General features: G+C 33.8%; 1 protein-coding gene across 1 annotated transcript in view; it reads right to left on the bottom strand.

The window, feature by feature from the left end:
* LOC150110328 (TOG array regulator of axonemal microtubules protein 1-like) overlaps positions 1-14,919 on the bottom strand; it is a 323,432-nt gene that overhangs the window by 141,562 nt on the left and 166,951 nt on the right. The window contains exon 6 of the mRNA XM_090392920.1: positions 7,969-8,186. Coding sequence (XP_090249046.1) covers positions 7,969-8,186 — 218 coding nt within the window. The remainder of the gene's footprint in view (positions 1-7,968; positions 8,187-14,919) is intronic.

Below are 14,919 nucleotides of genomic sequence, written 5' to 3'. Positions count from 1 at the left end.
TTCTTTGAATTCTAATACTGTAGTATCATGTACTTCAATTGCCTGAGACACAACTAATTATGTGCATGAATTATGACTCATTATTGTGATTCATCTTTTGAATGTAGTTAGCAGTCTGTCTCCCTAAAGAAGTCCACATAATATTAGATTAAATATACTGGAGTTTTTAAATAAAATTCTATATAATTTTTGGTACATGTGTAAGCTTGTAAAGTTACTTTATAATGTCCCATTAAAAATATTTACATAATCAACAGTTTTTCTATTTTGTTATCCTTCGGCTTTTAGTCATTAAATTTCTTCAAATTAATATATATATCTGTTTTAGCCCTTGGTGATTACATCTATGCTAGACTAGATGGTTTTACTTCTGGAGGTTTGAATTGGATTGAAGTGCATATCATCATTCCACCTGGACATAAATCTTATAAAAGATTCAAGGTTATTATCCATTTTACCAAGATATATATATATATATATATATATATATATATATATATATATATATATATGTATATAACACACCTAGTAACTGGGACATGGCCCCCACAAGGGTAGGGCTGAGAGGGCTCTAGCCTTGCGGGGCTGGAATTAGAGGGGGATCCGTCTCGTTGGGTCGGCCAGTTAAGTGAGACTAACAAAAGACAAAAAAGAAACTTTATAAAATAAGAATGAATATGTGCTGAGAGGGACTACTAGATTTTGCAATCGTTTCCAACCCATTATCCATCTTTTCAGATTTATGGTTACACTTCTGAACTTCCCATTTGAAAGGATTTACTTTAGTTTTCATTTTTCATTCACCCACCTCGCTTTCTATGCATGGCGTCGTTTCAATGCGGACACTGTCCGACGTTACCAGCACACTACCCTACCAGTGCATATGCTACGGATGCTGAGAGAATTTTATTTTATTCATAAAAGAGAAAGCTTTATTTGATAGTTTTAGTTGGCTAAGTTAATCTCAAGAAACTGAAAGTTTTCTACAAAATTCTTTATTTGAGAAGAATTTGTTTTACTTGAATTAAAATTTTGCTAGTTAGTAAGTAAAAGAAAATATAAAGCTTTTTTAGTTATGATTTTTTGTATGAAACAAACTTAATTTTTTTTCCAGATCATACAAATTTGAGATATTAAAAATATTTAAATAAATTGCTCTCAAAGCAAGCAAAGATGCTTCAGTTAAAATAAATAAAATTCCAATGTCTGATTCAAAGTATAAACATAAGTCCAGAGCTCAGAAGAGGAAACTTAAATCCGAGAGAGAGAGAGAGAGAATCAAAAGCATCACAAGGTCGTCAATTCATAACCAAATTTTTAAAATCTGAAAATGAAAAGAACATAGTTCCCAGTACTGATCATAGTGAAGGTGGTGATAATGTTTGTGACATTGAAATCCAAACAGAATATCAGTGTCAAATCGAAACTCATAAAGCAGTCGAAAGTCAAGCGACTGTTACATGTGAACCTCTTGCAACGGAAGAAAAGGCCGCAAGTGAAAAACCTGCAGGAGGAGTGACTATGGAAGAATATGATACAGTTGATGCTTCAGTTGCAGGCCCTGTTGAAAAATCGAATATAAAATATGATGACCCTAGTATTTGGCTTAGAGTAATCTCAAACAATATGCGGGAAGAGACAGTACGAACTATTAGCTTTCAAGAATTCCAAAAGATTTATAAGGAATTGCCAAGAGATCTTAATGGTATGAAATTTCAAGATTTTTTGCTCTATATGAAAATGAAAGATGAAAGAACAAGTGAATATTTTCCAAGAGAATGGTTAACATTGTGCGTATCGAAAGAAAATCTCACGAAAGGACATGGAATCAATAAAGACTTACAACTACAAATTCAATATGAAACAAATAAGTGGAGAACACTTTTGCAATGGATTGTAGATGTAACGTTATTTTTATCACCCAGAGGTTTAGCATTTCAATGAGAGAACACGAAGATTGGAGATGTTCATAATGGGAATTTCTTAGGTATATTAGATATAGCCAAGAACAACTTAATTCCCTAGCAATTTTGTGCATCGAAAATGATCTGGCTAAACTTTTGTGTTATCATTTAAAGTAATTGATCCTAAACCCTGTAGAGCAATGTGTTGTCCTTAACCTGAATGACAGGTAGGGAGCCTGCCAAAAATCCTGACCTGGGGGCCTGCTTCAGGATGTGGGGGTCCCTGTTTACTGGGGACAGAAATTCTGGCTTTCTGAATCTTTAATTAACAGTCAATAATTTTTTTAACGTATTTTAAAAACAAATTATAAGATTAATCATACTTGTCACTTATTTTATTTAGTAACTGCTCCAATATTACTCTAACCCATTTAACTTTAATACAATTTAATTATTTACTTTTAACCTGTGCCATGTAGACAAATTGACTCTGATGTCAGCAAGTTGCAGAGGCATATTTGTTTAGAATTGTCTACAGTCTAGGCAGGAATCACTTGAATATGCCAGCAAAGTTACATTCAAGTGTGTGTATGTGTGTGCATGAGAGAGAGAGAGTGAGTGAGTGAGATCTTAATTACAACTTACCCAGAAAAATATTCATTACATCCAAATACCTTTTCTTTTTTTTTTTCCTGAAAAATCACACTAATTAAGGTGCAGTGACAAAAACCTACTATTCCTTTGAATTTCCAACAGTAATGATGATGAACTGCTGTAGAACATAAATTATAATATGAACTGTGGTCAAAATCATTTTATAAATATCACTAAATATAAATATCTTTCAATGTCAATGAATGCCAAAGTTCACTAAACTTGGGTTTTTCATCCAATAAAACAGGCTAATTAGCTAAAAGAACACGTGCAATTAGTAGATATGACACACTGGCCTCATAGCCTTCGTTGTCTGGGCTGTAATTTAAACAGCACAATCCAAAATTTATGATCCTACACAAAATAAAAAACACATGGATGTAACAATAAAAATTCTAATAACAAAGCATGAATACTCAACTGATATGAAATGGTAAATTTAAAACTTTATGGCATGGTGAATGTACAATATATTAATTAATATATAATTTCAATTATTCCCACCCATGAGAAGCCACATGGCCTATAGCAAATAATTGTTTTATGTGGGCTGTGGGTCAACAGCAAATAATTTGTTGATATTCTTCTTGAATAGCTGGAGGTTGCAGTCCTTGGGAAATACTTCATAGGAAAGGCTGTTCGACAGAACTGATGTTGATGGAATAAAACACAACTTGTACTTTGTACAACTTGTACTTGTGTTCCTGAAGGTTTATCAGAAATGTGAGATATAATAGATGTTTGTTCTACTGAACAATGCCCATGGAAATATCTATAGAAGAGACACAGTGCAAAAACTGTCTGTGAGACAATGCAGTGGCTGAAGACTGTATGGGGGGGGGGGGGATTAATCTCTCTTCTAGATTGCGTCAAGAATTTTCAGAGAAGTCTTAGGTGCATTATTCCAAATGAGCTAGTGGTATTCCAAGGTTGGGCATGTATGAGATTTGTACTGAATAAAAAAAACAAGCAAAATTGTATTTTGGAAGCACTGAAAATGACTAGGTAGTTGTTGTTGTCCCATTGCAGAATTGTGGAAAGATCAGTGTTTAAAGTACTCATCGAAGATAATCTTGAAGCTTGAGATGTTTGAGCACCGTGAGTGTATCATAAAAATAGGATGAGCAGAGAATGCTATAATCAGCAAAATTGTGAATAGGGTTTCAGGTCAGTGAGAGTAGAAGATTCATATATATAAGAAAGACAACTGATGAAATAACAAATCCTTAAGGAAGACCAGCATTAACAGGAAAAGCTGAAGAGAGAACATCTTCCAAACTATACTGAAATTATCAACCAGAAAACAATTTTATGCTTAAAAAAACTCTAAAAAAACACCCAGCTAACAAAGCTTTATGAACAGCAATTTCTTAAAAAGGAAATAGGAAAAATAAGAAAAAGCAGAAATTATACTAAAAATAGAAGGAAAAATAGGAAATGTACAGTCCATAAGTGATCTGCCATATAGAACTCAAAATAGGAAGCAAGACTTAAATCTGCTTGAACAACGAAATCTCAACTTCCCGAATAATCATGACAAACAATACTAAAAAATAGATAGCTGATCGACAATAGAGCATCAAAGGTTGGTCGATTGGTACCACAGGTTCTCCATTCACAACGCAGTTGATATTTTCAACAATTCTACTTATTTTCATTTTCTTTGTCTTTTTATTGCTGATCTTCATACCATATCTATTACAACAGTTATTCAATTTAGTCAGGGATTCCGGCAAACCTGTAGCGGATTTATTTAGAAGTATAACATTGACCGCATAAAGCAAAGAGCTGACAATAACATCTCCAATTCTGATATCATGTTTAATACCACTTTCCTTCATAATGTGATCCATATAGATAATGAATAACAGAGGGGATAATGTACATCGTTGTAGTTATAACCATCTTCCTGTACTTCCTTCAATTCTAACTGCTGACTTGCAGCTCAAATAAAGACTAAGTATTGCTTGATATAATGTCCCACTGACACCATATAACTGTAGCGTATTGAATAGCTTCTCTCTTGGTACCTTGTCATATGCCTTTTCCAAATCGACAAAACTTAAATACAAATCTTTGTTATATTCCCATGCTTTCTCCACTATTTGTCGTAAAGTGAAGATCTGATTCTGACAGCCTCTATTTGGCCTGAATCCAGCTTGTTATTCACCCAGCTTTTCTTCCACAATTCTTCACAACCATTTCTCAAGTATCAAAAGCTGTATAACTGAGAGGAGACCTCCACATAACCTTTAAAGGAATGCAGAGAACCGACCACGGCTTCTGACCTAGTGTCCAATCCTCACCTTCTCGTGGTTCACCTTGTTGGGTATCTACTTGGATACTGAACGAACGAGGATGGGATGGCAATTTGGGATTTAGCCAACCAAATTGTATTCTTATTGGTTAAACCAAAATAAAAAATGATGGTAAAACATGACAAATTTTTTTAGTTATTAGTTTCTTTATTTTCTTTATATGTTTGACTTATTATTTCAGCAACTTTCGTGGAGTTTGCACACTCATTGGAGGTCTCCATTTCACTAGCAACATATTTATCATGTTGAACCTTAAAACATCTTAGTGATCTTGGAATTCCCAGTGCATTCTGGCAATATGTTACACTCACCCACCAATCTCCACATAAAAGATATACTCCTCACACCCCCTATGACCACACCTTTACCCACATTCAAGGGATGATTTCTCATTCTTCTTCTCCCACCTTCCATTCTTTTTTTGATCTCCTGTATTAATCTGATAAAATCTCCTACTCAATTCTTCTCAACCGTTTCTCAAGTATGCTTGCATAAAGCTTGCCAGGAACACTCACTAGGGAAATACACCTGTAATTCTCACATTCAGTTTTATTTCCCTTTTTTATATATGGGTACTATGAGAGCTCTACTCCACTCATCGGGAATTAGTCCCTCTGTCCAGGCTTTCTGAACTATGCAGTGCAGCCACTGTAAGACTTTTTATACCACCAAACTTCAGCATTTCTGATCGATTATCATCTACTCCTGCTGCCTTTCCACATTTCAAGCCTTTGATGGCTTTTTCTACTTCAAGTATAGATACGTATTCCTGACTGTATGCCTGTTGAATGTTTTTTTACCACTGTGCTATCACTGCTTGTTTCATTTAGCAATTTTTCGAAGTAATTACTCCATACTTCAAGGATATCTTTTACTCCTGTTTTCATGTCACCTTTATCATCTCTAACTCGTTTAACAGCACTCTTTCCTCCATTTCTAAGCTTCTTCAACAACCTCAAGAATATTTTGCCACCTTCTTGATATTTATTTTCTATGTTCTTGCCAAAGTCCTCCCATGACTTTTGTTTAGCTAGTTTTACATGGTGTTTAGCTTTCTTACATTTGTCTCTGTATTCTCTAAGAGCACAAGCTGACTTATTTGCCAGGTACTTTTGATATGCTTTCTTCTTTTCCGTCACTGCCTCTTTAACTTCCTGTGTCCACCATGGAGTTCTAACTTTTCTATCCTTTCATATAACCTCAACACATGCCTCTCTGGCTGAATCAATCAGGGTTTTCTTCAAAGTTTGCCACTGAATCTCCAAGATTTGGTTCCTGTTCTCAAACTCTTTCATATTTTCTTCAATAATCTTCGTGTATTTTAGTCTGCAGTTCACATCTGAGAGCTGCTCAACTTTCATTCGCTTTAAAACTTTCTTACATGTTATTCTTTTCAATATTAAATTCAGTTTTATCCTGCTCAAGACTAAATAGTGATCACTTCCAATTTCAAATCCTCTGTACACTCTGGTGTCCTGCACCAGAGAGAAAATATCACTATCAACAATAGCATAGTCAATGAGACTTTTCTTAATCCTTGCTGCTTCTCTCCATATGAATTTGCATACATTTTTATGTTGGAACATGGTGTTAGTAATAACCAGTCGATGTCCTGAGCAGAAATCCAACAGGTATTTGCCATTATTATTAGCTTTTCTCTTTTCTCCAAATTTTCCCAAAATATTTTTGTATGTCTGATAATCATTTCTTACTCTGCTATTTAGATCCCCAACAAGGACCAACTTTTCCTTTTTCATTGTGTCAGATGATTTCTCTAAAGCATCAAAATATTCCTCCCACTTCTATCTTAGTAGAACCTTCTGTGAGACCATAGGCACAAATAAGTCTCACTGTCCAATTCCCCATTCTGATATTTGCTCACATCACTCTACTTGAGACTGTGTGCCATTCAAGCAGATTAGCCTCGCATTTTGTGTCGAATACTATGGCTACTCCTTTTCCTTGATTGTCATTGCCTGAATATAACATTTTGTATTTATTGCTTAGAAAGATCTCACCAGTTTTTGTTTTTTTGTTTCAGTCACCCCTATTATGTCGATCTGGTACTTATCTAATTCCTCAGCTAGCTCCATTTCTTTGCCATTCAGGTTTCTTATGTTGATAGTACCAATCTTTAACTCTGGTGATGTTGAGTTGGGGGTGTGCTTTCAGATTTGTTCCAGTAGCTGACTTTTCGCTGTTCACCCTGGTTCTCTGGTGAAAACAATGGGGGCCTTGTTTAACTGGGCGACGCCTCAGCCAGCACGAAATTTTGTCATGTTGTACCATCATTTTGTATATTGGTTTAAGCCAATAAGAATACAATTTGGTCAGCTAAATCCCAAATTGCCAGCCTATCCTCGTTCGTTCAGTGTCCAGTAGATACCCAACAGGGTGCACCATGAGAAGGTGAGGATTGGACATTAGGTCAGAAGCCCTGATCAGTTCTCCGCATTCCTTTAAAGGCTATGTGGAGGTCTTCTCTCAGTTATATAGCTTTGACCGTTAAGTACCCCTAATAAAAATAATAATAATAAAAATAAAGTAAAATATACAATGTGAGAAAAGAAATCATTCAGTTTCCGATTAGTAAAGGTTCATGTACTACATTTTTATACATTAAGTTTTCTTTCTACTTGTTTCATTCTGTCTGCTACTCTGAAAGTTACTAATCATAATTATGATTAGCAAAACATGTCTGGAATTTAATTCCTTTATTAACTGACAAAATATTCTAGTTAATCCAACTTATTACTGTAGAATAATTGCCAATGAAACTATCAATAATGCATCTAGTAGAATATTTTAGTCTTTGGTTGGTTAGTTGATTTGGATTTATGGCTGAAGCAACTCAGGTTATGAGACCAGTGTATCATCTCTGTTAATTGGGTATGTTCTATAGCCAGTTTGCCTGTTTCACAGAGTGAAAAACCTGACTTTTTTGGAAAGGAAAAAATTTTGGTCTTTCTCTGCAATCCACGTTTGTATGCCTGGATGACAGAGAAGAATCAGAGCAGATTTAAATAGTATATATTAAAAAGAGTGTTGATGGTATAAATATAAACTAAAAATTTATAAATGGAAGTACATACCTGGGCATCCAAGCTGATGTCATCATTGTAAACTTCATCAGCTGCATGTTTGTTAAGAGCATCAACACAGCAGTTTCCGTGCAACCCACATATTTTATGAGGATGGCTACATGAAGATTCTACATTATTTTCATCCAAAGTGGGCTTTAAAAGCTCTGCTGAAGGCCAACTCTGAGGACTAGGACTTGAGGGAATCTTCTCAAAATCGTTTTCATCTACTAGAAAAAATAAAAAAAAAAAATTAAAATGAGTGATCATTATATATATATACTAGGAGGCTCTGCCCCCTGATGCCTATGGCGCCCAACCATAAAATACATAAAAGGTTCATTGGATTTACAGATGTAAGTGATTATAGAACACCTAGTGGTCTTTTTAAACATGTTGTAAACAGAATTGAGGAATTTAATATTAAGGACAAATTAGTGTGCCAAACTTATGATGGTGCCTGTAAAATGAGTGGGCATATTAATGGGGTTGCAAAGGAAAGTTATTGAGGCATATCCTTTAGCAATATTTGTGCATTGCTATGCCATGTTTTGAATTTAGCTATGAAGCAAAGCCTTTTGAATATCAAGGAATGTAGATTGTTTTTCCAAACTATCAGTGTACTGGCAGCATATTTTTCTAAATCATCGAAAAGAATAAATGCTTTGCAAGATTTTGTTACTAAAAAATTATCCTCCATTGCACTAACCAGATTGAACTTTACTTCCCGTTTAGTAAGCAGTAAAACGTCACAGAAGTCAACTCATTGAATTTTTTTGAACACATAGTAATGAATTCTGGAGAATGGGACATGAATACTGCAATCAAAGCTCATGATTTTTTTGCATTTCTTGCAAGATTTTCAAACAATTTTCTTCCTAGAAATTTTTTCTGTTCTATTTAGCTATAGTGATGTCTTTGATAGTATACTACAAGCTTCATCCTATGATATACTGTACTGTTGTAAAAAAGTGCAGAACACTATGAAGCAGCTTAGAAATGACAGAGAACATGGATTTATTATTATTTGGATTTCTGCATCAAAAAGGAAAAGCATACAGTTGATGAGTCAAGACCTAAGAGACGAAAAGGGCCTGAAGAGATGGAGAAGAGCATGTGTCTTTGATTATACTAAGGAATAGCTGACTGCATATGCCTGGGAATCAAAGATACCATTCACTTTTGAAACTTGAATATTTTCAACTCCTTTGTAGTGAAAGATGTGGTCAGTATGCAAAGATGTTTACTGATGGTATTTTAGAAACTTAAAGGATTTCTATGGCCCAATTTTTGGCTACATTTGCTTGAAAATGAACTGATGAATTTGCCAGGAAACCAGTGCATCACCTATTAAAACTCATGTCAGATTGCATTCAAGGATATTTATAAGTTAGCAGAACTCGTCATGTCGATTCTGAGCTCTAACACTACAGTTGAGCATTTTTTTTTTTTGGCTATGAAGAGAATAAATATGTGTTATAGAGGAACACAAACACAGAAAGGCTGTGCAGCCTAAGCTTAATTGCTACAGAAATTTCATTAATGATGATGTGATAACACAATTCATAGGAAAAAAGGACAATGGAACTTGTGGTGTATAAATAAATAAGTAAAACAAGTTATTTCAGCCATTCTTTGATTCGATCCAGAAAAATAATAATTTCCCAAGTGACTATTTTTTCCAATTTCTGTATGTATTATAGAGCTGTATTTGAAAATTATATCAAAATTCAAATTATCCATGTCTCACTCTAGTATTTGATAATCTAATCTCACTAGGAAGCATAACAAGCACATCCTTTGTGCTTGTCACAGCACGCATGAAGCATAGCTATTGTTCATTTGACCTTTATGCTTTCCATATTTACAATTACATTAACAAGTCACATTCACACCTGGCAGTGTCTGCCATTTCTTTATTTCCTGGTGGGTACTAGCTTCAGCATATGTATGGCTTCCACACTGAGCAGTCACATTTTCACAATGCTTATATACCATTAGTTTCACCTCTTTAAGCAGAATTTTATTTCTAAAATTAGCATTTGTTAAGTGTCTGGATAATATTGAATAGATGCAATTTAAACTCATTTCAAGTTTTATATATATATATATATATATATTCATTTTGCTTTTCCTATATCCAATGATTGTATTATAAACAGTGTTACACGTATATTCCGGAACTGAAAATTTGAAAGCAGATGTCAGGATAAATGTGTACCGCTTGTTTACTGCTAAATTAATCTGTTCTGTTTGTATGTATGCAGCATAGTCTGCAGGAGCAGTGTTTTTCCATTAAGTGTGTCATTCGAATTATCTTTAATCACAACAATTGTTCCTAAATATAGTACACAGATGTTAAATGTCTGTTTACTGTATTTAGTGATAAACAAAGCAACCTGTTTTTCTTGCCTGTGCAGTATAGCATCTGTTGAGGTTGGAAAGGTTTTAATGGTATAGGGACATTTTTATTCTAGTCTTCGAAAACAACAGACATAGCAAAAAATTATTTATACTTTGCAAACAAATCTCTCTCTCTCTCTCTCTCTCTCTCTCCTCATGACGTTTTTTTTTTAATTATGCCATCATAAATTCACTTATTCATCTCTAACCTTTATAGGATCACATGCGATTTGCTCTTCCCAGTATAGGACACATATCAAAATATTAATTATTAATAATTCATTTGCCATTAATGAAAGTATTTCTACTCACACTCATTATTTCCTTTAGATTTCCCATTCTCACATGATTTACTAATGATAGCGTACATATTTACACCTTTGAGTAATTCAAATATACCAACCAAATATAGCATTCTCCTTCATTACTGTTTTCTAATATATCTTAAAACAAACACGTTGTTCCCTCACTCAATGCATATTTGGTTACAAATAATTAAAGTATTCAACGTTATCCTACAATATAATTAAGATGAGTGCTGATGCACTATGTACTCTTAACTCTTTCATACATCAGCAAAAATGCAATCATACAGTCAAACTGACATGAATTTTGTAGTGCGGGTTGCATAAGCCACACTCAACCGAAATGGGCACGTGACACCACTGATATTTATGTAGGTTTACTGTCATGTTAATATTCAAATATTAAGAGGAAAAAGTGCAAGGAAACGTACTGTGGGAGGTTAGATCACCCATACTATGAGCATCCGGTCATAACCATACCATAACATAGCCCTCATAGTGTCCCTCACATATCATTACATGATGTTTCTCCAGGCATGGTGAGACAGCATGGATAGCAGTGAAACTATACACCGGCTATTCAAGAATTCATGATTAAGAATTTAGGGAGACAAAACATGTGTTAAAATAATTATTTTACTTAATATTAGGAAAGTAACATTTGACGTTTCGACCTCTGCATTGAAGTTATCATCAGAAAAATACATATGTATAAGAACCCGAGCTACATGCTACTGCACATTACAAAGGCGAAATGAATCTAAGCTGCTTATTAATCTTTTATCTAACCTGACCTCTAGTGGGGGGGGAGGGAAATATTTAAAAATAATAATAAAATAAAATAAAGTTTTAAAAAAATTAGATATAAAAATATATTAAAATCAGAACTACATTAAACATTTCTAAAGTCCTCTCATATGGGCTTGTTCCAGTTGTTATAAGGGTCGCATATGGGTCCTCCACATTCTTGGAATGATTAGTCCGTCATTTTTGTTCAGGTTTGAATCGTGTTTTAGCATTTCACAGGCTTCTTTAAATTTTCTCTCAAACCAGGTTTTGGTATGGTGTGGGGACTTGGTGCCTTTCCGGTCAATTCTATGGTATGTTTGGAGTGTGTGGTCTGATAGGCCTGTGAACACAAATGACATATTAAATACCTCCATTATGGAAAAACAGGTCTATCAGACCACTCCAAACATACCATTTTTTGTACATCGCATGCATGAACAGTTGTAAATCTCATTGTCCACTAGTATTATGGATGAGCCAAATGCATTACTAGAAACCATATCCTGAAGACCAGAAGTGGAACTTTTTCAAGCTACCATAGGCAACCAATAAGCAGGGTGGTGATCAAATACTAAGCAATGAAATTTTTTCTGCTGCCTAAAGACTTTACAAACATCCATACATCCTATGTCACAGGGATAATAAATTAACAGCCTGCTGAATGGAGAGTGAATCCACTATCCACTCAACCAACCCAAGTCAGTAAACTTAACTATAAAAAATATATATATATATATATATATTATTGTGCTTAAGATTTTCAATTTATTATATTATGTGGTTTCAGGGTTGTTTTTTTTTGATACTTATTAATATTGGCGATGATATTTCAGACTGGTAAAGAGTATGCAAAATAAAAGTGATCACTAAGAGCAAAAACCTTATAAAATGAGTGAATAAAAGGTTACCTGATCAGCCAAGAAAGTATGTGGTGACAGCATATTGCAAAAGTAGAAAATAAGAACTCTATGGCAGACATAACAAGTTATAAAAAGAAAAAATATATATAAGAAGTTCCTGACAATTAAAAGATAATTTGTTCATATAGAATGTATAAAAAAGCAGGGAAGTTGAATTATGTGAAATGCAGCTAACAAAAACTCATAGGAAAAGTTTGAAGAGAATATAGAAAATAAATAATAAATATTGTGAACATGGTAAGATGTCTGGAGGTAACCAAAAATAATGTTAGAAATGGAGGGAAGGGAAGAGTATCACAGAAAGAATCAGAGATTATTAAGGTGACATAAACATTGAATATAAGGAAATTCTGGATATCTGGAGTAAATACTTTAAAAAATCATTAAATGAAGGACCATCCAGAAGCAATGATTGCCATAGTGATGGGAAGCTATCAAAACCTGTAAGGTTAAAAGGAAGCTGCCATAGATGATATTTCACCACAAATGCTGAAATGCTATGGAAGTGACACAATAAAAAAATCTACAGTGGCTAGACAGCACAATCCAGAAGGCATAGTCATGAGTCTGAATCCCACATGACTGACACAGAGCGCTCGCATTTAAACAATTCATGAAAAGGGAAATAAAGTGAGAATTATAAAGGAATTTCCTTACTGGGTATTCCAAGAAAGATTTATACAAAGAATACTTAAGAAAAGTATAAGTAAAATTGCTGAAAGGAAAATTAGTAAGAAACAAACAGATTTAGACTGAATAGGGGTTTCAATATGAGATTTTTACCTCAAAACAAACAGTTGCTTTTTGGTTTTATATCAGATGGTCTGACATAAAACCAATGCCGCACAAGAGATGGTGCACAAGAGTGAGGCATCTGCACTGCTATTTACAATCTATTTGGATCAACATTATGAAGTGGCATTAAACCTGATATTAAAATAGGAAATATTCAATTTTACTATTTATTTAATGAAGATGATGTTATACTTATACTCCTAAATAAATCAAACGCAATTTTAGGACACAAAGTAAACTGAATAGCTGCTGTAACATTTTTGATGTGAAAATTAGGAATAAAAGGACAAAAAACTAACAGAAAGAAATAATAAAAATCTCGACTGCAGATCAAATAGATTAAAAATATTTGCTTCATGTCCATATCATTTTTTCTATAATATCCAATGATTATATTGACTTCAGCTGATATTTTGTCCATCTAATTATTGATGTATATACAAATATACAGGCCAGTACAGTGCTTAAATGAGGAATCCATAAATCTGGAAATATTTTAGCTATTTAGGCTCTTCAATTTTTTGTCAAGATGGCTAGAATAAATAAAATGGGTAAGGCGGAACAAATATGCAATAAGAGAAAAATTAGCCAAAAAAAAAAAAAAAAAAGATAAGACAGTGTTCACACTACTTGTAACTTATGGATCTGAGGTGCTGGTTCAGAAATAAAACAGTTGTTTAAAGACTAGAGATCACCAGTATAAGAGTTCTGAGAAAAATTAGGAGAGTGAAGATGACATTAATGGCAGAATCATTAAAAATGAAGATATTAGGGAAAATACTGGGTATTGTTAGTATTCATTGATGTGTGAGCAGAGCTAAAGTGGTGTAACTTCCTCAAAAAATGCAAAGGTTAGCAAAACAGATGTCTGATCGAGGATAGCAGGAAAAGATCTGGAAAAAGACCAAGATCTAGGTAGAGTGATCTGTTAAAAGCTCTAAAAGAGAGGAATGTACTGAAGATCTGGCAATTAAGATATTAATTTGGAAGAAAATTGACAGGAAGTTAGTGATAATATAAGCTTAAATCATGCAGAGCTATCAGTACATCCTGTACAGAGAAATTTAATGATCGTAAATTTAAAATTACAGATCTATGTAATAAGAAACTCAAGAAACACTCATTAAAATAGTGCATTACTATATTGCTTTTTTGGCACCTACCTGAAAGAAAAAAATTTAACATATAAGTGAATGTCATAGTGATAATATTTCACTAACAATAAAGTGCATAAATTAATGGACTCATAACATTAGTTCATTACACTATAGCTATTAGCCCTGGTAGATGAAGTACAAGTGTAGACTTAGTTCCAACCTACTTGATGTGAAATTTAGTTTTGTCTCTGATGATATGCATCCTCCCCTTTTCCCCCCACTTCTAATGTCAGATTATTCTTAAATACTGACCTAGCTCTGTCTCCCAAGGTAGTCAGAATCCATATAATTCATTATATAATAATGAGTAAGACAGTAAATTACACGAGTTCTAACAGCAGTATAGTAGTGTAACAATTAGAAATATTTCTAAAGATATTTCAATTGTTTTCAAACAAAACTACATATAAATTCAGTGGTTATTAGAGATAATATAATCACGAGGCACACAGAAAACTAAAAATAAACTTCTGCAATACGACTCTAATCCATGAAAGTAGCCCTTGTTACCTTGGTGTCACACTTAACAGTAGTTTAACTTACCAAAAATATTTGGGAAAAAAAAACTCAGTTAAAGATATTTGCCAGGAACAA

This window comes from Typopeltis vanoorti, chromosome 1, assembly GCF_054136105.1.
Source record: "Typopeltis vanoorti isolate ZY-2024b chromosome 1, IOZ_Tvanoo_1.0, whole genome shotgun sequence".
In the NCBI taxonomy this organism is placed as follows: Eukaryota; Metazoa; Arthropoda; class Arachnida; order Uropygi; family Thelyphonidae; genus Typopeltis; species Typopeltis vanoorti.
This window is presented reverse-complemented; position numbering and strand designations above follow the sequence as displayed.